The sequence below is a fragment of the Mytilus edulis genome, chromosome 6 (genome assembly GCF_963676685.1).
Source record: "Mytilus edulis chromosome 6, xbMytEdul2.2, whole genome shotgun sequence".
Classification (NCBI taxonomy): Eukaryota; Metazoa; Mollusca; class Bivalvia; order Mytilida; family Mytilidae; genus Mytilus; species Mytilus edulis.
The window spans coordinates 42,260,431-42,285,258 of record NC_092349.1 but is presented as its reverse complement, the minus strand read 5'-3'; the positions used below and the strand labels follow the sequence as shown (position 1 = coordinate 42,285,258).

Sequence of the window (24,828 nt, the reverse complement as noted above, 5' to 3'; positions counted from 1 at the left end):
GTAGGGCATGTCTTTTACAGTAAATCTGATTGATACTTAAGTCTGGGAGAATTGTTTTGATTTCTGAGTTGTAGTTGGCTTTCAGGTTGGGGAGGGTTGAGCACTCATGAGAATGTTTATCACTACCACATTATTCATTTGCATGTCCCAAGTCGGTTTGCCCGTAGTTTTGTGTTTGTCATCAGGTTCATGAAAGTTTTTCAAATTTGTTTTTCATAATTAGTTTTACTATAAATAATTAGGCTGGTAGTTTTCTCAATTGAGTTGTTTCACATAATTTTTAGATCAGTTATATTGGGAATCACTGATTCTGAAGCATGACTGGCTTAACTTTCACTCGTCAAAACAGAAAAAAAATGTTAATCTTGTTTTCTTTATGTAATTTCAAGTTTTTTTATTGTGTTAATATCTTTGAGCCTACATGTATGTTAAACACCATTTTAGCATAAATATATTTAGAAATGGCCTAAAATGATTTAATAACTGGTAAACAGAACTGAAGATTAATGCCCTGTTCATGGTGTTTTACTTTAGACTAGTTTTAGAAGAACATTGTCAGGTCAACTTAAGGTCATATCTCAAAATAAGCCAAAAAAAAACAAATGCATTGGTCGTTATGACACTACATTCTTATTTCTAATGCTATTTTTGGTCAAAAACACATTAAGTGTCATAATTAATTGCAGGTAGACAGCAAGTGATATATTGACATGTTTACAGGTGAAAAAATCCTCAGTTGACAAGTGACAACATAGGGTGGAGCAAAACGTTAAAATATAATTACATTGCTAACATCATGAACATGGAATTCAGGTGTAAAAAAATATAACATTTTAATTAGCATTGCCTAAAATAAAATATTGCTTTTATAAACTGGTATTTTAACCAAAACAGAGGAGGATGATAAGATGAAGGGCCAGTTTTTGTGTCCATGAAATTGCAAATATATAGTAAAAATGCCCCAAAATATACTTGTATTTCCGTCTACCTTCCCTAATATTTAAAGTGCCTACACTAACACTTTTTATGCCATTATTGAACAAGCAAGTGTTAAAGTCAGACAGATTCCCTAGTAGAAATCAGCTAACAATGTTTGTTAAATAAAATGATATTGCCTACCTTAAACTACCCTGTTTTTTTGTATTAATTTTTTTTGCCAAATAAAAAAAAAAGTGTTTATAGTGATAAATAAAATGTTGAAAAATTTGCTGCATTTTGTTGTGTAATTTCCCTGTAGTTCTAAGGGGTTTCCCCAGCCTGTGAAGGATATTGAAGTGGGTCTCATTGGGGTCTAAGGGCGACACTGGATTGTTGGTTTTTTGTTAGCCTAACACATGAAAGTCAAATTATTGTGCTGTGCAAATGGGAAATGAAGTATAGCAAGACACGGGAAATTACAAAAAAATTAGAATTGCTTGCGTACATAGTGTAAGCGGGATATGGGAATCTGACAACAATAAGTAGGATCTTGGATCAGAACCCCCAATGACACTAGGATAACAGTTGTGTACTTCCAGCCTATACTTCCAAGTACATCCTTCTCTTACTGCAGAACGAGCAAGGCATAATTAAGATTAGGAGTCCGAGATCTAGGACCTGACAAAGTTAGCAGGGATTGACACCTAGAAGGAAGATAAAGCACTTCACCCTAAGCATAGCTTGTATGACTATGAGCCCCTGGGGCAACCGTCGAGCCAAGTAGGGAACTAAAGTTTTTATATTATTACAAAAAACATACTTTTATGGACTGGGACCCCTAAAGTAAAATCCAAAAATTTCGGGACCCCTAAAGACAGTAAAGTAAAAGAAGGCCAAAATTTTAACACTTTAACTTTTTTTTTCTTAAATTATATATGTGCCATTTGAAGTAAAGAGATCTAGTAAGTTGGTGTGTGCAATAGTTCCCCATTTGGTGGTAGTCAACCTGTTGGATGTCAGAGAAATCCCGGACTCACTTAACAGCTAAATCGGTCTAGCAGATTTTGTCTGCCGAACAATTTCAGGTTCATCTTTTTCAATTTTGTGTACAGGTGTAAAATCAATGCATTTTTTTATATATATATATATATATATATATATATACGTAGATACTCTGTTATGCCTTGTGCCTGGGGATGTACTGTTCTTGACTTATAGGGCTATTCTATTCTATTGATTCTGTTTTTCTGTTGTTACTCTACTTCATCTGACTTGATATTTAAAAGGCGCGGAACTGATTATTTCCCCTTGTACACAAACCGCGCTAAAATATTTAGCTATTATCTCCCTTAGACTGCATTAGGAAAAATAAAGAACTTGTAAGATCTTGTGAAAGTTTGTTTCAGATATATACGAGAACTTGACTTTAGCATGTTTAGATGAAGTTTAAACTATTTTATTTCTTTCTTGAAATCTTCACTGTCAGACTAAGGAATAAAAACGTAGTTATAAATATGTAGTAATTCAAAGTAGAACAAGTTTCAAGTATGAGCTTGGATTTTTATATCTGTATATATTTTGTGCAATGTGTCTCAAAAAGAAAACAAAACATCTTTAAAATGGATCTTGTTAGCTTATTATTTCAAAGAGCTTCAGATTTTCTGTAAAACAAATATAAGGCAATATAAGGCAACTCAGTGGAAGCTAAATTGAAAGGAACTTCATTCCCGTGAACTTTCACCTTAGTATTTTAAATAAAAATATCTGTAAACTTAATATTTTCTTCATTATTTCTATTAATATAAACTTTATTCATATAAGTTAACCATATAGTGTCGTAGACCCTGTCTTTTCCTTACGCTGCTACTCATCGAGATACAGTGGGTTCTGACTATGTCGAGCAGTGTTTGCTCAGTATCTCTAATGTTGCCTGCTTGGTGGTATAGAGAGGAAGCATTGGCTGTAATTAGGACAGACACATGTTCCTCGTTTTTTAAGGTGGCAAGATCAAATAAAAGACACACCAGAAAAGCCACTAAATTTTGTTCGTTTGCATGTCGAAATGTTTTAACGATAAAAGAAACCTTTCCATTATTTACCTCAATTGACTTTCACTAAAAAGTATTTCTGCTGGTGGACGTTTCATCCCCGAGTGTATCACCACTTCGGTGTTGACATGAATATCAATTATATGGTCATTTTTATAAATTTCCTGTTTACAAAATTATGAATTTTTCATATTACTATGGATTTTCTTGTCAGGTATAGATAACCTTAGCATATTTGGTATATTTTTTTTAGGAATTTTGGGTCCTCAATGCTCTTCAACTTTAATTGTACTTGTCTGACTTTATATAGATATAGGAAAATGTGGTGTGAGTGCCAATGAGACAACTCTCCATCCAAATAACAATTTAAAAAAGTAAACCATTATAGGCCAATGTACGGCCTTCAACACGGAGCCTTGGCTCACACCGAACAACAAGCTATAAAGGACCCCAAAATTACTAGTGTAAAACCATTCAAACGGGAAATTTAAAACCAACGGTCTAATCTATATTAAAAAAAAACGAGAAACGAGAAACACGTATATAAACTACATAAACAAACGACAATACCTATTTTGATCTGAGCGTTACTGATGAGTTTTATGTAGAAGAGACGCGCGTCTGGCGTATTACATAACAGTTGCGGATCCAGAAATTTACATAAGTGGGGGCCCACTGACTGACCTAAGAGGGGGCCGCTCCAGTCACGCTTCAATGATTCCCTATATAAGCAACCAAATTTTTTCCCAAAAGGGGGGGGACGGGCCCCCTGCCCCTCCCTAAATCCACCTCTACATAATATAAGCCTGATACCTTTGATAACTAATATTATATATGTCATGATATCTGGAGTACAAGGAGACGGAGAATTGTTTCAACTTCACATGACGTTCTTCCGTGATAAGTACAGAGATTAAAACTGTGTGAGCTATCATATCTAAGGAAACATATTGATAATCATCAGTAGAAAGTAAGTCAGAACAATATTTCAAACCATGTTACCGCTGCTTTTATTCTTATTAAGTATTTTAGTTTCAAATGGATTTCTTTTGGATAATGGTCATTCAACAGGAAACAGAGGGACTCAAAGGGATATCAATGCACTGTTAACGGAGGAGAGACAATCTAGACAACGCTTAGAAAGCCATGTAGCAGAACTATACCATGAATTATCTATGACAAAACAAATGGCATCGAACCTTACAAAAGAGTACCAGAGTTTAAAGAAAGCTTTACAGACCGGTAAACATATTTATTATAAAGGAAATTGAAATATATTACTGGAAAATGTGCGCCATATGCAATTTTCTTCAAATAATATAGAACTACTTTAGGCACTCTAATTAAAATCAAATCTTTGAATTGCTCTCGATCTGATATGCACGACAGTAATGTTCTATTTAGATTGGACATTGGACAACTTTTGTACAATTTCATAGTCTTTATAAATTTTTGAAACAAAAATAATGATAAGAATAATCATGCTGGCATATATTAGGAAAAATCATTCATTTTATTTTACCAAAAATAGATTTTATAGCTTTGAATGCCATATTCTTGGATTTGTTTTAAGTCTTTTTGTGATTGTTCGAATCTTTTTACTTTCAGATTGGAAAAATATGTCGGGGTGCAATTCGGCTAAGTTGACCGACGAGAGCAATGCTAACCAATGCTGTATTGAAACACAATATCTAATAAATAATGTATTAACTATTCAAGACAATATAGATGGATTATTGACTCAGTCAATTACAGGTAAGATTAATGTCTATTAATGTAGATTAACTAGAAAAGAACAACATCCGAGCAGTATCAGGTAGAAATCGACCTCTTGCAAGTGCACGTATTCTTGTACATGTGTAAGACTTTAATGATTGATTATGAAACATTCAAATACGAAGTAAAAGATTAGATTTTTGTCTGTTTTGTAGCGTTCTTATATATATCAACTCAATCTATCCGACACAGCTCAATAGTTAAACCATCTGCAATAGAACACAAATGCGAAGTTTCGAGATTAGGCACATTTGAGCCGAATTAAATAATATCAAAGATATTATTGTGTTTCCATCAATTCGTTTGAATCAAGATAAAAAAGAAACAGGATTGAGACCTTTCCAAAAGTGTCTCTCGGGTACAAGGGTCATTCATACCTGAGGCAATTTACAATTATATAAATTAAAAGCAACGTTTCACTGTTCAACATTTTAATTACCCGGACCATTGGTGTATAGTCATGTACCATACCAGCATATAACGTATATGGTCCAAATACTCACAAGGACCGGAACATATTGATATCCGATATTCAGTAACACACGTACAGTTTTCGAAGAAGCGAATACAATTTTACTACTATTGATTAAGTGGCCTTATAGAAACATGCAAAATAATGAGATCAACATAGCTTTAGTATAAGATAATTACTTTTTTATCCACATACAATCTGCTTTTCAGATATGGAAGACACAAAATGCCAAATTAGCTCCTCAAGTAAGTGAAATTTACTAAGTTTCATAGCTTATTGGTCGATATAAGGTAAACAGATTGAAAAGGAACAACATTATATAAAGGACAATTAGAGAAAGACGGAGGTGATCTTGCCCATATACAGAGGTTATTTGAAAAAGTTAACATTTTTATTACAGGATTGAACTACATAATAAATACTATTTATCAATATATTCTTCTTTTCCTAATTGGAATTATGAATATCAAGTGATTCATATTTAGACTCAGCCTTTTGTTTTAGAATTAGTCTAAAGTAAATAGTTACAATTTATTTTAATCAAATAAAGACACACACATTAAAAAAAAAGAATAAGAAAATCTTTGGACGAAGACAATAAAAATCAAAACCAAGGAGTAAACAAAGACTCACAAAACCAAAGGACATTTACATCAACAGTTATATATAATAATTAAGAAACAACACGAACTCCACTAAAAATCGGGAGTGATATCAGGTGCTACGGAAGGGTAAGCATTTCCTGCACCGTATACGGCACCCGTCATGTGATTTCTTTGTTCAGTTCGGTAAAGATGGAAGGTTATTATGACTGAGGAAGAATATCAGATATGATTTCTGACACACTTTTGTCATAATGGCCAATCAGCTCATGATGGCGACTGTAAATTTCTTGAGTGATGATTGATTGATTCATAGCCCTGTCTTAGCAACTTTTGAGAAAGCAGTATTCCTCTTTCAACAAAATCAACGTACTTTGAGCTAGCTATAGAGTAACGTATCAATTGAGATACACATACTCCATATGCTGGTGCCACTGGGATGTTGCTACACAGAAATGGAAAGTTAACTATAGGAAAATTAAAATCATCGCGTTTGTCATAAATTTTGGTATTCAACCTACCATCAGTAGTCATTTCGAGAAAAAGGTCTAAATATGAAACAGATTTATCTGTGTCAGTAGTATCTTTAATTTCAAGTTCACTTGGATATATTAAATGTAAGTGATCACTGAATCTATTATTATTAAGAGACAGTACATCATCAATATACCGAAAAGGTGAAATTAAAAGACTGGGCTAATTTCTTTTCTCCTTTCTGTACAAGCCCTTAGATAAATTCTGCTTCATAGGAATATAAAAGCAAATCTGCAAGTAGAGGAGCGCAATTGGTACCAATTGTGATTTTAATAGTCTGTTGGAAGACTTAACCTCCAAATTCAACAAATATGTTGTCAATTAAATAGTCCAGCATGGCAGTTATATCTTCGTCGGTATATTTTTTCCTTGATTCTGTATAATTTTTCACAACGTAAGCTGAATTCCAGCCCAAAACCAGATATTTAAAACGTCTAGTGCCCTTTTTGTTAAAGAAACATGAGCTGACGAGTTCTTTCAGTCGAGCTTTAGGTTTAATATGTGGAATAGTGGTATAAAGAGTTGAAAAATCAAAGGTTTTTTTAAAATGTTGGTACAATGTTTTAATGATTGAGATTGTAAATTCACCAATAACTCTTTTGAATTTTTCAGTATCCATATCTGATTAACAACACTTCTTGAATATGCCATTTCGGAATATTTCTGAAGTCCTTCTTTGACTGCAGTGAGTATGGCAGTAAGAACTTTAGAAAGGGGTTTAGTGGAACACTTGGAAGAACCTGCAATATACTTTTCCTTATAAGGATTCTTGTGAAGCTTAGGAATCCAATATAAGGATGGAAGATCCTGGTCTTCATCCTTTGGATTAACACCAAAGGAGATTAGAACCGATTTGTGGTTTTCCAGGATCTCCTGCTTCGTAAGCGTACTTAGTGTATTTGTAGGATTTCCAAGTGTGTTATTTATACCCAGTTCCTTAATCAGGCAGTCAATGTAGTGTTCTTGCAAACAAAAACAATATTGTTCGAGGCTTTGTCAGCTGGAACGACAACATATTTGTCATGGAGACAAGACAACTCCTCTATTACACGAGGTTCTTTAAAGATGGAAGGAGCTTTGGTGCGACCTTTTAAGCTTACTTACCCCTATCTGAATCAATGATCTTACTGATTTAACCCACCTTGAAAGAGTGTCAACCTCAATCTTTTCTCTTTTTGCCCAGTCTTTTGCATAACCCTCAACAGAATCCATCAGTAGTTCGAAGTTCTGCTTCGAATTGATTGGCTGTGGCTCTGTATTTCGGACCCTTGGACAAAAGTTGTCTCAACTTGTAGTTATTCACTACTTTTAGGTCTCCAGAAATTACATGGTCAGAAGGATTATACACGAAATGGGAAAGTGAACAGGCACAATCAGGTGGTTTAGCTTTGAGGTCATCAATATTTAGATTTAAAGATAGATCTAAATATAGTAAATTGTATTATATGTGTCTGTGTACAGTACTTTAGTTGGTCTAGTAGAATTTATTTTATGTATGTGAGTTTTTCCTAGTTTTGACCCTTGATTAAAACTAAAACTATAAAAAAATTATAGTTCATCATGTGCATGTTTATGTAACATTTTTCTTTTCTTTCAGATGATTTATGTATTGTTCAGTATAATAAAACACCTAATGACTGGTTGTGCGGGTAATAACAAGTTGGTAGTCCCTTCGCATACCAACTATTGCCTCGAGCAATAGTTGGTATCTCAGGGACAACAAGTTGCTATTACCCTCACACCCAGTCACTAGGTGTATATTATTTTAATTAAATAAAGACACCGGCCAAAGAAAAAAAATGACGAACACAAGACTTGTCAAAACTTTAAGGAATATTTAGTCATCAATATATATATCTGTTATCCTTTGAATCGTATTACTAGTATATATTTGTATGTGGTGAGACTATAAAAAAGATTGAATCATATATCATTTATCAGAAACATAATGACGTAGATGTAACAATAAACCGCCAACAATGAGCTAGCAAAAACTATACCGCATTGCAAGCTGTAAAAGACGCGACCTAACTAAATGCAAAACAGTTCAGATGAGAAAACAAAAGCCATATAATTTATGCACAAAACAATAAACGAAAATATATAATGCAGTAGTAAACTACAACCACTGAATTACAGATCTCTTACTCGGGACAGGCACATGCATGCATACTATGGCAGGATTTAACATGGTAGTGGACGCCCAATCGTCTCAATCACAGTTCACGCGGTGATACAACCTGTGTCACATCTATTAAATCAAATTACTATAGTGCCAGAAAATATTTTTATGAATCAGTTTACGATTGTAAATGAATAAAAACTCATTAAAGATACCAGGATTGAAATTTTGTATTTGCGCCAGACGCACGTTTCGTCTAGAAAAGACTTTTCAGTGCAACGCTCGAATAAAAAAAACCAACCAAATTCTGAAAGTTTTGCCAATACAGCTAAGTTTACCTATTCCTGGGGTAGAAAAGCCTTAGTATTTCAAGAATTCAAAATATATAATTAAAAGTTAATTTAAATTTATAACTATTTATACGACGGATGATTTAAGTGTAAGAGGGCATTAGCAACCAACGCATATTTGTTCCATCTAATATAATTTTCTCTGGAATCTTGGTTATAACAATGCCTTAATTGTGCGTGGTACCTTTTCTGTTCTGTATTATGTTTCCATTGGAAAACACATTTTACATTTTTTTTCCGTTTTGAACTTAATTTATAAAAGAGCTTCTATATCTGAATAGCAATGTTGTCGATACATTTAATTGATGGTTTTGTTTTATTTCAGCATGGACAACAGTCTTTCTTGTCTGTGCAAATAATGGTCAGTCTGTAATAGATTCATGGAATGCATCGTCTTCCATATCAACAACAATCAATGGTGCTGTTACATCTGATGCATCAGCTTGTAGACTAAAACAAGTCAGGAGCTCACTCATAGATAACTGGAGCAAGCATAACATTGACCAAGTACATGTGTAACTAATATAATTTAGAAGTCATTGTACTCCATAGAAAATGACTGAATTATATACTTTTGTCCGAAATAATACTTTGTTCAAAGAACACGAAGCGATATTATTATAATTAGTTAACTATTTGATTCATTGATTTAAAATCCCGATATATTAGCTGTAAGTCTCTGCACATATATTCGCATAAAAAGCTTTCTTCTTGGCACTACATTCCAGCAGTGATATGCTCCAACTAAATAGCACCTATACATATAGCAACCTCATTATGATCTGTTACACACCGAAGTTACTTTCAAAAAATATCTACCCTAAAACAAAGTTAAATTCAAAACAAATAAGGCCTGAATAGGTAAAAGTGCGAGGCAACATAACAGTAGTTAACCCATTTTAAAAATCAAATGAAAAAGTTGAAAAAAAACCTCAGAAAATGGAGGGAGTTTGGATGTGTTGATGCAGTAAGAAAATGATCCCTTAATTCTAAGAAGCAGCGGAAGGGGTGTATGTTGGCAAATTTGATTCACAGCAGAAGGTCATTCCTATTGCAAACTCTCCTAAAATATTTATTCAATGTTTTTGTTCACTTTATCTTTATATACGTGTATATCGATAATATAAAATTCAAGTAAATCCATACCATGGTAATTGAACTGTCTAACATTTTAGCAAACAGTCTATTCAAACTCCTTAATCTGCCCCTGACAAAACTTTTTTATGTTAAAAAAATAGAAATATCTCTTTATTTCAAATTTACACACCAGAAACGCTTTTTTTTTGATTATTTATAACTATCGTGTAAATTTTGAAAATTTTGATTTTTTTATGCCTAAATATCTATATTAATGCGTGACAGGACAATTGTCAAGTTTATATATTATACTGTTAAAGTTTTGTAACCAGAATAGTTTGAAATGATTCATTTTACATCGTCATCTTACGGATGAAGGATATCTGTTATCCGAAATATTAAAAGTTACATTTGTTTATTTTATTGTTATTTTTTTTGTGATGTCGCACCCTTTTAATCCCTCCTTTAGACTGGTTATATATTATATTTTGTAGTGTACTGTATCATATTTATATGATCTATCGCCCCGTAAGATTTATTGATGGCTATTATTCAGTCATATACATACGCTAGAATGTATTTTTGAAATCTGTCAGCCCCCTCGGGATCAAATGGTCGTCAGTAGATACTGTATTTTTCATCTGGGGTTAAAGCTATAATAAAATTGTCAGTGAAACAAGTGACAATTAATGATCTTTTAATTAACAATCTTTGTTTGTTTTATGCAACAGGTTAAAGTTGAAGTGTACAAGAATGGGTCTGTCATCGCTGCGTTTTACTTCAATGGTCTTGGTACGAACCACATTAACTGGTTCTCGAAGAACAACCTGTTAGGAACCACTTACACTGATTTGACACGAAGTTCAACGGTTAACTATTTTTCAATTGAAGGGTTAGTATTTATTTTTTTATATCTTTCAACTTTCTTCAGATGTCGTTTATGATATTAAACGCACACATGCACACACTGGTTTTCTGGAATAGTTTATGAATTTTGTAAAGGTTTAGATGTCACATTTCATTCTTCTTTAACAGCATAGAGGAGCGCCATTTCTACATAAATGAACATTTTGGAGGGTGTCCTGCTGATGAAGGATGGCTATTAGTTCGTGATGTAACAGGACAGGTTGCGCCATGTCATTTTGATCATTTGACAAAACCGCCATATTTCATTGTTAGTCCTGGAAACAAGAAAGGGCGATTCGAAAGTGGTAAGTACCTCGTAATGTGGTTCTTACCAAATGACGCATTTCGGGCCAGGCTTTTGTTGTTTAGAAATAATGAAACTGCGGAAGAAGTAAATATGATTATCTTATCAGATAATTGTTCTCTATTCGTCCATATTCCCAATTTTGTTGTTAGCCATTTCCTTAATTTTTTAGCACGATTATTTCTTGGTTATGAATTAATTACATTCGATTTGTAATATTATACTTATTTGAGGTAACTTCACACAGAAGTGTCTCAGGAAGAACGAAATAAAGTTGCATTATCCTCTATTCTAACTCCATATTAGGCGGTATTGAATCAAAGGTTTCCATGTAGTAAAATGTTGACAACTTTGAATGCCACTATGCTATCTTGCATCTTTAAAAAAAATAATTGCTTATTTAAATGTGTAAATTCTATTTGTATGCTATTGGTAATAAGAAAGTAAATGAAGATGGCGGAAGAGATTTTTCATCTAAGATATATAAGTAATTTTATTTTTCTGCTGCCATTCGACGTGTTTTGTGCTGGTATTCATACCTATAGTTGTTGAAAAAATATTACCTCTTTTATAATGAAAACGCAGAACCCGAAAGCAAAGCTTACAATTAAATATTTTCTGTAAATTTAAGTGAAAAGCATTCAAGTCATTTATTTTCATTTCAGGGCAGTATATTCTGGCTGATGCTATGGAGATTTCTGTGCATACCAACACATGTAAATGTCCATCACCAATCTCAAAGGGAACTGAACAGATAGTTGGATGATTGATAAATATATAGATCATATTGAAAATACACATAGATGGAACTTTTGTTTATTTTTTTTATGTACGAAAATGAGTCCAATATCATATATATTCTTATGACCTCGACAATAATGAAATCTAATTCATAACTTTTTTTTGAACATACCAACAATTATTCATAACTATTTTATCACTGAGTATACCGATTACCGCTGGAATAAAATAAAACACACAGTATATCTAGTGCAATATAAATTGCCAGTGATGGTAAGTCGATAACTAAACTGAATTTTTCCAAATATAATTTTAATTTTCAATGAAGCAACTCATCTGCACCATGATATTAGGTAAATATATCAGAGCTGACACTGTATTCTATGGTTTGTCTTTCTTATCAGAATATCACTGAGAGATGAAAGGGGAAAGGGGGGGGGGGGGTGGTGTGGTGGTGGGGGATAGGAGGGGTCCTGATCCCGAAATGCGGGGCTTAAAAACACGAAATTTTACAAATAAGTTTAAATCCCGATACCCCAAAATTTGAACAAAGAATTCCCGGATCCCGAAAGGGTAATTAGCGAAATCCCGAGCTTAGAAATACCCGTTCTATGAGTCATAGATTACAGCTTATATTAAATTCGAGGTAACAGTTTAAAAATGATGCAGAGAAAGCCGTGCCTGTCGTTTCTTTAACTTCTAGCTCTGGAGGACATATAAAAACAATTAGAAAATTTTGGGTTGTAAATGAAACGAAAATCATCAATATATCTGAATGTGAAATTCAATGATATGGTTTCTTTGATCTACCCTAAATTGAACTCTGACTCATATGTAAATAAGAAGAGGTCGACAAAGAAAGACACATAGTTTGTTTCTATTGGCTTGCCGACAATCTGCTTAAAACGTCTACCTCCTAATTCATAAATACATTGTCGTGAAGAATCTCCAGCATACTAACCACTTTGTCTCGGTGTAGCATGTTTTACCTTTTTGTTAACTACTGACAGAAATGCCGTATGGTATCCCAAAGGAGTAAAATAGCGTATGCGGAGTTTTTACAAAATGATGTAAAATGGTTGTCTGAAGATATAAGCAACCATCTGTGTTTACGCAACGCTTTCGTTATCGAAAAACTTGATAGTTGACGATAACTCATTCTGGACTAGTACGTTATTTTATACCCAAAGGCAAAATGCCGTATTGTGAATTCAGATCAAGGTACTAAAATCTGAACATACCCGGTAGTTCAATGCAGAGGCACTGAAATTTCCATTCAGGTATCCTGATTTATTTTTAATAAGTTTATTATAACATTGTTCAAACAGATAGTTTACGTAGACATTTGTCAATTATCGTAGACTGTTTTATGCACACTTAACGGATTTGTTTGTGTCATTGGCTTGCTGCCACAAGGACAGAATTATTTTGTTCATGACCATATCTGGTCTTTTTGATAATTGTTCGCACTGATAACGTGAAACGGATATTCCATTACGGCTAACCAACTCGTGAAGGTGTCCGTAAATTTACGAAATGATGTTTTCAACTTCACCATTTTGAATTATCTTTACATTTGGTATGTAGACTAGTGGCCTATAAGTGTTCAAGTCTTCAATACTGTTAGCATTAAGAAAATACTTCCATTGGTCTATACAAAAGCAAATGCCAACAATAACAACTTGCTACTTTTGGATAATGTGTTTTATAAATTTATTTCAGTCGTTCATCATCAATTGTATCGTCTGTTTAAATCTTTTAATGTGTATCCTCAACATCGTGTTGTTTTAATAAAGGGACATAACACCACTACTAACCGTGTATTGAAATGAGCCCCGCCTAATAACCTAATATGGAATATACACGGTCTACACGTCGGTGCTTTTAATCAACCATATTCCTAGACATGTATAGGAGGTAATATAAAAATAGTTATAAGAAGATGTGGTATGAGTTTCAATGAGACAACTCTCCATCCAAGTCGAAATTTGTAAAAGTTAACCATTATAGGTCAAAGCACGGTTTTAACACGGGGCATTTTTCACACTGAACATCAAGCTATAAAGGGCACTAAAATGACTAGTGTAAAACTATTCAAACAGAAAAACCAACAGTGTAATCTATATAAAAAACAGTCTGCACACGGGTGCTTTTTATCAACCATATTCCTAGACATATATATGAGGTAATATAAAAATAGTTATAAGAAGATGCGGTATGAGTTTCAATGAGACAACTCTCCATCCAAGTCAAAATGTATAAAAATAAACCATTAAAGGTCAAAGTACGGTTTCAACACGGGGCATTGTCTCACACCGAGCATCAAACTATAAAGGGCACTAAAATGACTAGTGTAAGACTATTCAAACAGAAAAAAACAAGTCTAATCTATATAAAAAACAAGAAAAACTTATGAAGCACATCAACAAACGACAACCACTAAACATCAGGTTTTTGACTTAGGACAGGTGAAAATAAATGTAGCGGGGAAAACGTTTTAATAGATACCAAGCTTCACCCTTACTCCGTATGCAGGCGCTGCTGGAATGTTGTAACATAGAAATGGAAATTCTTAGAATCCTAGCCATACTTCATTTGCCTCGATAGTAACCTGCTCGAAGGATGTACACGTTTAGAGTGCCATCAGAAAAATATGATAGTGGACACAAGTGGAACATGATATTCTTACCTTTATTAAAACATCTAAAATCCTTTTTAATCTTTTTTTGGGATCGTATTACTCAGTCAATGATTTTGTAGCGATTTTCATCTTTGTTTCTTTTCGTCGTTTTCTTTTTTGGAATGATGTTTGCTATCTGAATATCCTCGATTAGTGATTTTGATTTTCCCTCTGATATATGCTGGTAAATGGACAATAATCAAGTATTCAGACAGTTTTGAGGAGTCAGATCTTCATCAAGGTCGTCTGATTTAAAAAAAATAATAAACAGAACAAAACTCACAATGCCACAATGCAAGCAATAAGATGACGTTTTGTAAAATGTGGTATATACCGTCGTGGACGGAATGCTACTGAAATATCGACTAATATTATATCAAAACGACAATTTTAAGGTAAGGCTAGCTTCGTGCAATGAATGTATTTTTAATTTTGTTGGTTTAAACATATTTTATCGTTCAAATAGGACAATTGGATTAAACACAGATTTTTCTATTTAGTAACGACTTCCTTTTTTTTTTAAAAGAGACATGCTTGAAAAATATCTTACAAGTCCTCGATGAATCAGAAACATATGATATTTGACACAAGTGGAACATGATATTCTTATCTTTTTAAAAACAACTAAAATTCTTTTTAAATAATTTTGGGATTGTGTTACTCAGTCAATAATTTTGCAGCGATTTTTATCTTTGTTTCTTTTCGTGGTTTTCGTTTTTGGAATGATGTTTGTTATCTGAATATCCTCGATTAGTGATTTTGATTTTCCTTCTGATATATGCTGGTAAATGGACAGTTATTAAGTATTCAGACAGTTTTGAGGAGTCAGATCTTCATCAAGGTCGAAGAAGATATGACTCCCAAAACTAAGGATTTTCTTATCCAAGTAATAGATTACTTTAGCCGTATTTGTTACAACTTTTTGGACTTTTGGGTCCTCAATGCTCTTCAACTTTGTAATTGTTTGGCTTTATAACTATTTTGATGTGAGCGTCACTGAAGAGTCTTATGTAGACGAAACATGCGTCTGGCGTATTAAATAATCCTGGTACCTTTGATAACTTTTTTTATTGTGACTCCAAGCAAGCATTTCCTCGATTTTACATTATTGATGGATGTAAAATGATTAAACCACCATTCTTATTGGTGGCTAATTTGCATATATTATATATTGTCCGTTCATTCGTTTGTCCAACAAATATTTCCTTCACTGTTTTATTCCATGTTTCACTTTTCTCGCGATTTACTGACCAGAATAAGTTTATGGTTAGTCAGTAGCTTAAAAGTGCATGTGTGAGTACATTTTGAATCTTTCAGAGACACATACAATTTGTTGTCTGATACTTTGAGTTACAAATGGGTTGTGCTAAGGATAGCAACGCGTACATTTGTTTCGTCATTTAAGTTTAATAAAACACAAACTCTTGGATAATTTTGTTAAAAATAATGTTTCTTAAACATGTTAAAATCATCTGAAGGTATAATTAGCAACGGCTAAATAAATGAAAATCTGTCTTCTGTTCTTCCTATTCAACCAATGATTTCACCACTGTCAACCATGCTTCTAAAACCAAAAATACAAATATTTTATTATTCGTACATAGTCATAGTACGTAAGAACATAGACGTTTATTTTATACAATATACGAATTTTCAGATTTGAATCAAATCTGTGAATGTTAACTATTTATTCATCATTTTAAAAATTATTGCAGTTCTACCTTCAATATAGATGTAACTCTGACTATGACTTTTTTTCATAATGTTAAAATATTTTGTGAAAATCGGCATTTCACATGATCTGGTTAAATTGTGTAAATTAGGTAAGGATGAAATTAAAACACAACTGAATATAACTAACCTGAATAAACAAGGCATCTAACACGAATTAGTGAACGCAGGCTTTATAAAATAGTTAAATCTGTTTTTATTAAAATGTTGACGAACGAACGTTTACACCATATAAAATTGAGAAAGGAAATGGTGAATATGTCAAAGCGACAACCACCCGACCATAGAGCAAACAACAGCCGAACGCAACCAATGGGTCTTCAATGTAGCGAGAATTCCCGCACCCGTAGGTGTCCTTCAGCTGGCCCCTAAAATATGCATAATAGTACAGTGATAATGGACGTCATACTAAACTCCGAATTATACACAAGAAACTAAAATTTAAAATCATACAAGACTAACAAAGGCCAGAGGCTCCTGACTTGGGACAGGCGCAAAATTGCGGCGGGGTTAAACATGTTTATGAGATCTCAACCCTCCCCCTATACCTCTAGCCAATGTAGAAAAGTAAAAGAATAACAATACGCACATTAAAATTCAGTTCAAGAGAAGTCCGAGTCCGATGTCAAAAGATGTAACAAAAGAAAATAAATAAAATGACAATAATACATAAATAACAACAGACTACTAGCAGTTAACTGACATGCCAGCTCCAGACCTCAATTAAACTGATTGAAAGATTATGTCTTCATCATATGAATATCAGGTACAATCCCTCCCTTTAGGGGTTTAGTATCATACTATCATAAAATATATGAGAAGAACATAACCCGTGTCATGCCAACAACTGTTTTTTTAGAAATAAATGTGTTTAGTTCTGATGCAAAGACCCTATCAGTGAATCAATGTTAAGGCCAAAATATGCAATCTTTAATGACCTGACAACAGTATCGTAACTATATCCCCTTTTAATAAGTCTATTTAAAGGTTTTGTTAGTTTCTGAGGAGAATACTGACATTTTTGTGCTCTATAAAGAATATTTCCATAAAATTTTGGATGTGAAATACCTGAACGTATAAGATGTCTGCATGTTGAGTTATATTTACGAATTATTTCCTTATACCGGTGATAAAATTTAGTAAATGTTTTGACCAGTTTGTGATATCGAAAACCCTGGTGTAATAATTTTTCAGTAATACATAAATTTCTCTCGCTAAAATCTAATACATTGTTACATACACGAGCGAATCGTACAAGTTGAGATATATAAACACCATAAGATGGTGACAAGGGAACGTCACCATCTAAAAATGGATAATTAACAATAGGAAATGAAAAATCATCTCTTTTATCATAAATTTTTGTATTAAGCTTCCCGTTTATGATATAGATATCAAGATCGAGGAAAGGGCAGTGGTCATTGTTATCATTAGCTTTATTTAAAGTAAGTTCTACAGGATAAATTTCTTTAGTATACATACTGAAGTCGTCATTATTTAGAGCCAATATATCATCCAAATATCTAAAAGTATTGTTAAATTTTTGTATCAAATGTTGTTTTGATATAACATGTATAGCGCCCATTCATGATAGATGTATAAAAAGAATACAAAACTTACCCCTTCTCACAAATAAAATACAAACTAGTATCTTTGCAAAAGTAATCGCCCCAATCGAACTGAAAAGGAGTCCATAAAACCCCACAGTTTTGATGAGTATGACCCTCCGGTTGTCCCGGATACCAGCTTACATATGTTGCAGTCTTATCTGATGAAACCCATCTGAAATCATCTGGTACTTCTATATCATTCAATCCCATCCAATATCCACTCGGTGGACTAGAATCTAAAGATAGAAATGATATTAAATACAAATTTGACATATTCTCTTGCACGATATGGAGCATAAGAAAATATAAGCAGTGGGTTGTAGGGAAAAAATCGTCTGGAAGATAATATAAGAAGAACAGAAACGTGAGATATTGAAATGCAACTACTCGTTTAGGAGTAAATTCGGATCTAAAAGAAAGGCAAAAGACACCAAAGGTAATATTATGCCTGAACGGTCAACCAAGTCATGGTTGCGTCCGTAAAATTCAAATTTATAAGTCGAAAATAAACTGACAACGCAATGGCTATTAAAGAAAAGACCAACAGACAAACAAGACTACAAAAGCCACAACATAGAAAACTATAAACTGAGAAACCCAAACCCAACCAAAAACCAAGGTGATATCAGTTTCCCCGGGAGAGTAAAACGATCATGCTCCTCATATAGTACCCATCATGAGTCTCATGTTAGTACAAACCCGGTAATAAGTCCAATGTTGGTAGATTTGATTTGAGGAAAAGGAAACGGAGTTGTAGTTACAACATTTGGAGCATATTCGCTAGCATCTGTGTTTCGGATACATATATTCCATAACGGGCACCCACCACAAGTAAAATTAACGAAAGGATGACTTCAACTTAATCATATTCAACTGTTGGTTTAATAGCTTCCTTGTGATCAGTAACCCTCTATCTAGTAAATTATGGTAGGAAATACAAGCCCTGGAATATTGAAACTACATTGAGATATAATCCGTATGCAGGCGATGCTGGAATGGTGCTACATAGAATGGAAAGTTCAAAATTGGATGCTTAAACCTTCTCTATTGTCGTAAAATTTTGTATTCAACCGACCCTCATTGTTAATTTCTGGATGTTATTCAAGCTATGAAGAAGCCTTAATTGTACCTGGTGTATCGTTTATCCCAAGTTCGATGGGATAGATTAACTAATCAAAGATACCAGTATTGAAATATAATTGCACCAGACGCGCGTTACGTCTACAAAAGACTCATCAGTGACGCTCGAATGAAAAAAATGTTAAAAAGGCCAAATACTAGTATAGTAACATTACGGTTTAGAGGGTAAGCTGTAGGTTTTGTACATATAACTTTTTTTGGCTACTCAGTAAACCATCACTTCTATTTTTGCGTTCGTCGTTTACTGTTAGCCAACGCGTATGCAAAGACATTTGATGAAAATTACATATTCTTTTATAGTTTTTGAATGTAGATAGTGTTAGTAAGGTCTCTGGCAATAATGATATCGAGTTCGTCTTCAATATTGACCAGGGGATCCCTGACTGACCGATTGTTCCCACCTTCGGTTTATCCTTATTTCACATGTTCCCGCTTTATAACCTTGTTATTTTATTATTGGAGGGTCTGAATATTGTAACCGGGCCCCATACATACTGAGAGTAAGCTTAGTTAATTAAGTCCCGTTAGGTCATTTCCCGACTCGACATAATGTCAACATTCCGATCGCCGACATTTGCATCACTTTGTTTATTGACGTCGGTGACATAATGACATGAGATCAGCATCCAATCAGCATAACGTAATTTGCCAACCATCTCCATAGGGGCACGAGACGTTGGTGGGACAGACGTATAAAAGCAAGTGCACAACTAACTCGAATAACAGTCTTCCAGGAGACTGCGGCCCGCTACCAGGGCGTTCACTCCTGATACCAAGGAAATTACTAGAGAAAAAAACTAATTAGCCGCAGTCGATGGAATCCGCAAACGACATGTAACATGTATGCATCCCCGTTGGATTAATGGACCAAGCCATGATAGACCTAGATGTTTTACTACGTTTACTACGATGTTGACAAACGATTAACGTACCAAAAGGGGGAGTGTCTCTGAATATTTTACGCTAAAGTTCTCTGTTGGGTTTTAAGTGATTTATACTTATAAAAGTATTGATAAAAAATTGATAATAAATTGTAAAGCTTCAATGCATCTTGTTATCTGTTGAACATGTAATAAGTAAGTAAGTGTTAAAATAATGAGTTTCTGAGCTACTATATTTAGACCAGCGCCGTAGCTGTTTTGCCTGCTACACTACATAGTGCCTTGATGATTGTGCCAGCTACGCTACCAGTATTTACATAGTTTGTAACTCGACACCAGAGTTGACAGATCTATATTAGTATTGACCAATAACCAAGTCACCAGTGTATAGTTAACCTTGTAGAATACTTTTATGAGTTTTGAACAGCGGTATACTACTGTTGCCTTTATTTACTTAGGGGACACTACCATCCCGTAACAGTATGAAGTTAAAGAGCATTTAGGACCAAAATTTCCTAAAAGTTTTGCCAAATACAGCTAAGGTAATCTATTCTTGGAGTAGAAAAGCCTTAGTATTTCATAACTTCAAAGTTTTGTAAACTGTTAATTTATAAGTATGACGATATCAAATGATAAGGAATTTCTTATCCCAGCCATAGATTACGTTTGGAATTTTGGATCCTCAATGCTCTTTGCTCTTTAACTTTTTACTTGTTTGGCTTTATACTTATTTTGATATGAGCGTCACTGATGAGTCTAATGTAGAGGAAACGCGCGTCTGGCGTACTAAATTATAATCCTTGTACCTTTGATAATTATTAATGGACATATGCCTATATAACATTATAATTTAGGTGAAGTTATTCATTTATTTTGTAAACTCATTATTATGGAACTGTATAAAAGAGAAAAACAAGATGTACAAAAATGAAGAGAAAACAAAATAACCGTTAAAAAACACAAAAAACTAGCTTGAGTAACACAAACCCTATAAGTTAAACAATAAGGGTGAGTCTGAGTCAGTGACAACTCTACAACAGATGTATCCATCGGATCGCCATCAATGATGGTGATACATGGCTGTGTACATAATGTATATACAACTCGTCTAAACATCAACCCAACAATGTTAGATCTGTAAATTTGCTTTCGCAAATTTTATGTTCTTCCCTCGCCGGGATTCGAACCCATGCTAATGTGATATCGTGACACCAAATCGCCTGCACTGCAGCCGTTCCGCTAGACCACACGACCACCTGGGCTCTACAAATAATAAAGCTTTCAGTGGCCGTGTGTTACCTTTCCTCGTCAGTTTTAATCTAGCGGCGTACTACAGTACATGATATAAGGCATGAAGATGTTATTGTTACAGATCAGCTAAATTATCTATAATAAAGGATCCTACAAATTAATGTAAGATACAGTCACAGAAAATAGTTATATTTATAAGTACGTCTGAGTCAGTGACAACTCTACAACAGATGTATCCATCGGATCGCCATCAATGATATAAGCTGAAAAGACAGACTGTTCTTTGTTGAAGAAGTGGTAATAGACGCAATCGATAGTAGACATTAATGACGAGAGACCATTTGCAAAATGTTACTGAGATATAAGTTATTAGTTCATGGCTAATGACTTATTGATATAGCTTTCGGTCTCAAGCATCAAATCTATATCATATGTTTTTCTTTTTTTTTTTAACTAAACAAAATTAAGTAAACTAACCATGGTTATGAACGCTTCGAAGATGATTTTTGATAAACGTGTCTTCATGTGCTGTTTCTATTTCTAATAGTTGTGACTTGAAAGCTGCACATATTGCCTGTAATGAATATTGTTGATATGTTAATAGAAAGTGGCGCAAATTACTTGTAATGAATAAAGTGTATATGTGACATGAAAGCTGGACAAATTGCATGTACTGAACGTTGGAATATTGTAACATAACATTTGTACATATAACCTATACAGGTATGTTACACGAAAGAGAGACGACGGGTACTAAAATGGATATTCGAACTTGCAAGTCGAAAACAAGCTTACAACGCCGTAGCAAAAACCTACACCAACAAATAGACATCAGCACAAACAACACAAGAGATAAAACTTTAAACTGTGCAACACATGCGGAGCAGGATCTGTTTACCCTTCCGAAGCACCTGAGATCACCCCTAGTTTTTGGTGGGGTTCGTATTGTTTATTTTTTAGTTTTCTATGTTGTGTTATGTGTACTATTGTTTGTCTGTTTGCCTTTTTTATTTTTAGCCATTGCGTTGTCAGTTTATTTTCGATTTATGAGTTTGACTGTCCCTTTGGTATCTTTCGTCCCTCTTTTAAAAAATTCACTACGATTTATATTAGATTAATTTTTCTACTCGCGAAAGTGGCAAAAATAAATCGCTGGCGAAAATTAGTATATGAATGTGCTCCTGAAATTGATGGTATACCGCAAACAAAAGGTGCAAAATTTGTACACTATAATCGGATTTCGGCAATTAATGTCTCTTCATGGAAGAATCGAAACGGTATTTGGAAGGCAATATAAAATTTCATCAACTTAGGATAGACTCTTGGATATTGAAGAGTCTAATTAGGATGAACGAATCATAATAAGATGAACGGATCATATAAACTAAAAGGCAAATTTAGTTCAAGCCCACACAAAAAATATAAACATGCCTAAATTGAAAACAACGTTCAAACCTATGATTGCGTTGGATGAAAACCACAATTCGGTTACGTGTGCCTGCAAAACACGTTTCATGGTAGAGGGGTCTACACATAGTGTAAACAACATTTTCCAACAGACCAATAAAATAAAAAAAGTATATTTTAACAAACGCATTTGCCTAGCAGGTCGAACAACGGATGTTATTAAACCCTGCGGGCTGCCGTTGTCGATTGCCAAATAAACGTATCATCAGATAACAAAAACGGATCTTAATCATTTATCTATATATATATATGTGGATTTTTGGAAAAACCAAAAAAGCGAAAAAAATATATTTTAACAAAACATACATGATATATGTATATGTGTTACATTAAAGCTGCTCATAGTGGCATATATGTAACATGAAAGCTGCTAATATTGGGATATATGTTACCCGAAAGCTGAGTATATTACCTGTATGCACAATTGTATTTATTTTACAAATAGCCTTTTATTAGTATGGTATGGGTTCATGAATTTTTGTTGGTATGAAGTTTCGTTGAATAAGAGGAAATTCATGTTAACTTGACAGAAAATTGATTTCGCTGTTTTGACAGGTTTCCTGACAAGTCGATAGGAAACTTTATTGTGTGTAACCCTTATCTTATAGGTACAATGTATATAAAACATATTAGACCAAATTGCGAAAAAACCCAAACTTGGTAAAATCTTGGTAGATTGGCTAATTTAATGGTAGTTTTTTTAATTGTTTTGACCAGATTATGTTTCTTTTGGAGTCATAAAAAAACCCCGAAACATGGAAGTAAAGATACTTTTAGGAATGGAAAGAAATGACAAAAATGTTCCTAAGATAATGCCATATAAAAATAAGAAGATGTGGTGTGATTGACAATAAGACAACTCTCTACTAAAGATCAAATGCGGTAGAAAGTTAGCAGCTATACGTCAGCTTGTGATCTTCAACAATGAGTAAAACCCATACCATATATCAATTTATTATAGGTCATGATAGTAGTTATCAAAAGTACCAGGATTATAATTTTATACGCCAGACGCGCGTTTCGTCTACATAAGACTCATCAGTGACGCTCAGATCAAAATAGTTAAAAAGCCAAACAAATACAAAGTTGAAGAGCATTGAGGACCCAAAATTCCCAAAAGTTGTTCCAAATACGGCTAAGGTAATCTAATGAAATAGCAAATAAAAACAATATGTCTAGATAGAATAAGTTCGATTTGAGATTAAAAAATATACGAGCTCTGTCTCGCTCTCTCTCACGTAACACAAACTTTAAACTTACAAGTGCATCAGCCCAATCTACTGGCGTTTTACTAAAAAGATAGCAGGATTCGTTATATCTGAGCCATCCATTACGACAGACGTCAGCGCCGTAAACAACTGAAAAAGATAAAGCACGGTAAAGTATGCATACTTTTGAAATGAAAACAACGATTTAAAAAAACACTTGCTATGAAAAACCAAGTATTTCAAAGTTAATTAAATACAAACATGAAAAACTTCGATACTTTGCTGTCACATTCAAGTTTATTGAATACGACTTTCTTATCAATTTGTAAAGAAATAAGACATGATTGTCCACTACATAATGAATCAACTTTATCATTTCCCGGCGCACTCCCAAATTTGAAGAAATAATGTCCATGTCAACATTTTATGAACACTGACAAACATTAATTATTGACAGTAATATGAATTTACAATAGTTATGACTGTGCTTACTAGAAAAAAGGAATACAAAATAAAATGTTCCAAGTAAATTCATTACTCAAAGCCTGTTAAACTTTATCTATAAAGATAATAATAGTGACGTATTCACCTAACTACTTCTTGGGATCATTAAGGTCTTTCCTTTCTTAAATGGAAAGACCTTACTGTATTTCGTTTGTTTATTATTAAGGTCTTTCCTTTCTTAAATGGAAAGACCTTACTGTATTTCGTTTGTTTATTATTAGGTCTTTTCACTTTTCTGTGGAAAGACCTATTGTATTTCTTCTGATTATTATTATTATTATTTTTTTTTTTTTTTTTTTTTTCTTCCGCCTAATTTTGATATTGCGACAAATGTTTGTTTCGCAATATGTCGCTTAGATATTTCTCATATTGTATCGTACAGTTTATGCGCTTTTACATTTAACCCTGCTAAGCCGAACACTTTTCTTTGTAAGAGTTATCTCCCTATTCACTGTTTATCATCAGAGTGCATCTCCTTTGTAACAAAAAAAGATAGCGACAAAATT

At 33.6% G+C, this 24,828-nt stretch overlaps 3 protein-coding genes across 5 annotated transcripts in view; 1 reads left to right on the top strand and 2 right to left on the bottom strand.

Annotated features, from left to right (window-relative positions):
• The window catches only part of LOC139527680 (apoptosis-inducing factor 3-like), a 63,983-nt gene extending 61,761 nt beyond the window's left edge, over window positions 1-2,222 (bottom strand). The window contains exon 1 of one of the 3 annotated variants that reach the window (XM_071323266.1): window positions 2,084-2,222. The gene's annotated coding sequence lies outside the window, so the exon portion shown is untranslated. The remainder of the gene's footprint in view (window positions 1-2,083) is intronic. The other 2 variants (XM_071323267.1, XM_071323272.1) reach the window with 2 other exon arrangements.
• A 1,676-nt stretch (window positions 2,223-3,898) lies between these two features.
• On the top strand, window positions 3,899-11,918 carry LOC139527679 (uncharacterized). Its single transcript, XM_071323263.1, has 7 exons — window positions 3,899-4,208; window positions 4,575-4,721; window positions 5,424-5,459; window positions 9,148-9,329; window positions 10,631-10,791; window positions 10,935-11,110; window positions 11,775-11,918. Exons 1-7 carry the CDS (start codon window positions 3,962-3,964, stop codon window positions 11,873-11,875), a joined length of 1,050 nt encoding a protein of 349 aa, XP_071179364.1. The 5' UTR covers window positions 3,899-3,961; the 3' UTR covers window positions 11,876-11,918.
• Window positions 11,919-15,962: 4,044 nt separating this feature from the next.
• On the bottom strand, window positions 15,963-24,372 carry LOC139527678 (perlucin-like protein). Its single transcript, XM_071323261.1, has 5 exons — window positions 24,311-24,372; window positions 23,871-23,968; window positions 21,621-21,717; window positions 17,882-18,107; window positions 15,963-16,094 (listed from the first exon to the last, which is right to left on the bottom strand). The coding sequence occupies exons 1-5, from the start codon at window positions 24,351-24,353 to the stop codon at window positions 16,061-16,063; spliced, it is 498 nt and encodes a 165-aa protein (XP_071179362.1). The 5' UTR covers window positions 24,354-24,372; the 3' UTR covers window positions 15,963-16,060.
• Between the last annotated feature and the right edge of the window lie 456 nt (window positions 24,373-24,828).